Source organism: Dendrobium catenatum, unplaced genomic scaffold, assembly GCF_001605985.2.
Source record: "Dendrobium catenatum unplaced genomic scaffold, ASM160598v2 fragScaff_scaffold_1101, whole genome shotgun sequence".
Lineage (NCBI taxonomy): Eukaryota > Viridiplantae > Streptophyta > Magnoliopsida > Asparagales > Orchidaceae > Dendrobium > Dendrobium catenatum.
In genome coordinates, this window is record NW_021319563.1 from 24,783 (window position 1) to 26,848 (window position 2,066).

The window sequence follows — 2,066 nt, forward strand, 5'->3', positions numbered from 1 at the left end:
GGTTTTGGAGGAGGAGATCCAACGTGCGGTTTTCAGCATGGGCAATAACCGTGCTCCCGGGATGGACAGTATCACCTCCTCTTTCCTTAAGTTTTATTGGCTAATCATCAAGAATGACATTTGTAGTGCCGTCAAAGACTTTTTTGCGGCTAGAGCTATGTGTCCCAACTGGAAGGACACTATGGTTATCCTCATCCCCAAAGTGGAAAGTGCTAGTTCTCCGTCTCAATTTCGGCCAATAAGCTTGTGCCAATCCCTCTATAAGGTGGTGGCAAAAATCCTGGTTAATCGGCTAAAATCGGTTCTTTGGAGCCTTGTCGGTGAGGAGCAGGGAGCGTTCATGCCGGGGAGGTCCATTGCGAATCACAGCCTCCTCGCCTAGGAGGTGCTGTGCAAGTTCCAACAGTCAACTATTAAGATGGGCCTCATGGCCCTCAAAGTCGATATGGAGCAGGCTTACGACTGCATGGCATGGGATACACTATCGAGAGTTATGGAAGCTATGGGCTTTTCTAGCCATTTTATACATTGGGTGACGGAATGCATTACCCTCCCTTGGTTAGCTTTCCTTCTTAACGGAAATCGATCCCAGTGGATCAATGCCCGGAGTGGGCTACGCCAGGGCTGTCCCCTTTCGCCCTACTTGTTTATCCTGTGCTCCGAACTCTTGATAAAAGCCTTATGGCAGCATGGGGAAAGGCTTGGCGTTCAGATTGTTGCTAACGGCAAGAGGGTGTCCCATCTACTCTACAACGATGATATCCTTATCTTTGCAGAAGCCAAGCCGGATAATGCTAGGCGCATTCAGCACATTCTCACGGACTACTGCGGCTGGACTGGCCAGAAAGTCAATCACAACAATTTGGCTATCATGTTTAGTAAAAGGTTCCCCCATTGGAAAGGTAGGCAAATTGCAAGACAAATTGGTTTCAATGCTGTGAGCTCGATAGAATACCTTGGTATCCCCTTGGTAATGAGAAAGCTGATCAAGGCTGATTTTTCCAATTTGGTGGCTAAGGCCTCGACGAAGGTCAATCTGTGGGGTCTCCGACATTTGTCGTTGGTTGGAAGGGCCACCTTGATTCATACCTCTCTACTGTCGATCCCCATGTACTGTATGACCTTGACGGGGTCCCTAAGGGTACGCTTGCTCTGATTGAAAAGCTGGGCAAACAATTTCTCTAGAGGAAGACTGAGACTGGGGGCGGGCTCCACTATGTGCCGTGGAGTGAGCTATGCAAACCTGCGGACCAAGGTGGACTGGGATTTCATGCCTCTAGTGTGTGGCAAGGGCCTTTGAGAGATCGGCTGGCTCTCAACTTTATTCGACAACCTAATATTTTAATGCACCGTATCCTCATTGGCAAATATGGCACGAACCCGTGGAAGGTGTGGCCAGGACACAACATCTCGGTATCCTGGAGGGTGATTAATGATGGGGTGATGGCTCTTCAGCCTATTGTTCGTTGGTCGATTGGTGATGGCTCGGGGATCGATGTCCTTGGTGATATTTGGATTATGGATAGACGGCTTGATCAATGGCCGACATTTGAGGACCTCGCACATCTTGAGAATAATAAAGTTAGCTTCCTGCTAAATGATAGCAGGGAATGGAATGAAGATCTTGTCCTGCGTCATTTTGGGGATCCTATGACAGCTCAAATCCTGGCCATCCCGTGCGGTCAGACGGGCACGAAGGACAGCCCGGAACTCATCTGAGCTTTTTCTGGCAAGACTGTGACTGCGATGGCCTATGCCGCTTGCCTTGATAGCTCTACTTACCATTTTTGCTGGATGAAGAAGTTCAAACTCCACCCCAGGGAGAAATTCTATTGGTGGCGGCTCCTCCGCGATGCTATCCCCACCAATGCCTGGCTCAGACGACGTAATCTTACGGAGGACCCCTTTTGCCCGTGGGGATGTAATGAGGTTGAGGATACGGTGCATTGCACCATTTTTTGTGCCCAACTCAACCGAGTGCTGGAATGCCTGGGACGGTGGGGCATCTCTTTCCGGATCCCTCACTTGTTTGGCGACCTTATGGGACATCTAAAGATCATGGCGAG

General features: G+C 49.7%; 1 protein-coding gene across 1 annotated transcript; it reads left to right on the top strand.

Moving 5' to 3' along the window:
• Window positions 1–418: 418 nt before the first annotated feature.
• Window positions 419–1,719, top strand: LOC110105670. Its single transcript, XM_020835268.1, has 2 exons — window positions 419–1,030; window positions 1,186–1,719. The coding sequence occupies exons 1-2, from the start codon at window positions 419–421 to the stop codon at window positions 1,717–1,719; spliced, it is 1,146 nt and encodes a 381-aa protein (XP_020690927.1).
• Window positions 1,720–2,066: the final 347 nt, after the last annotated feature.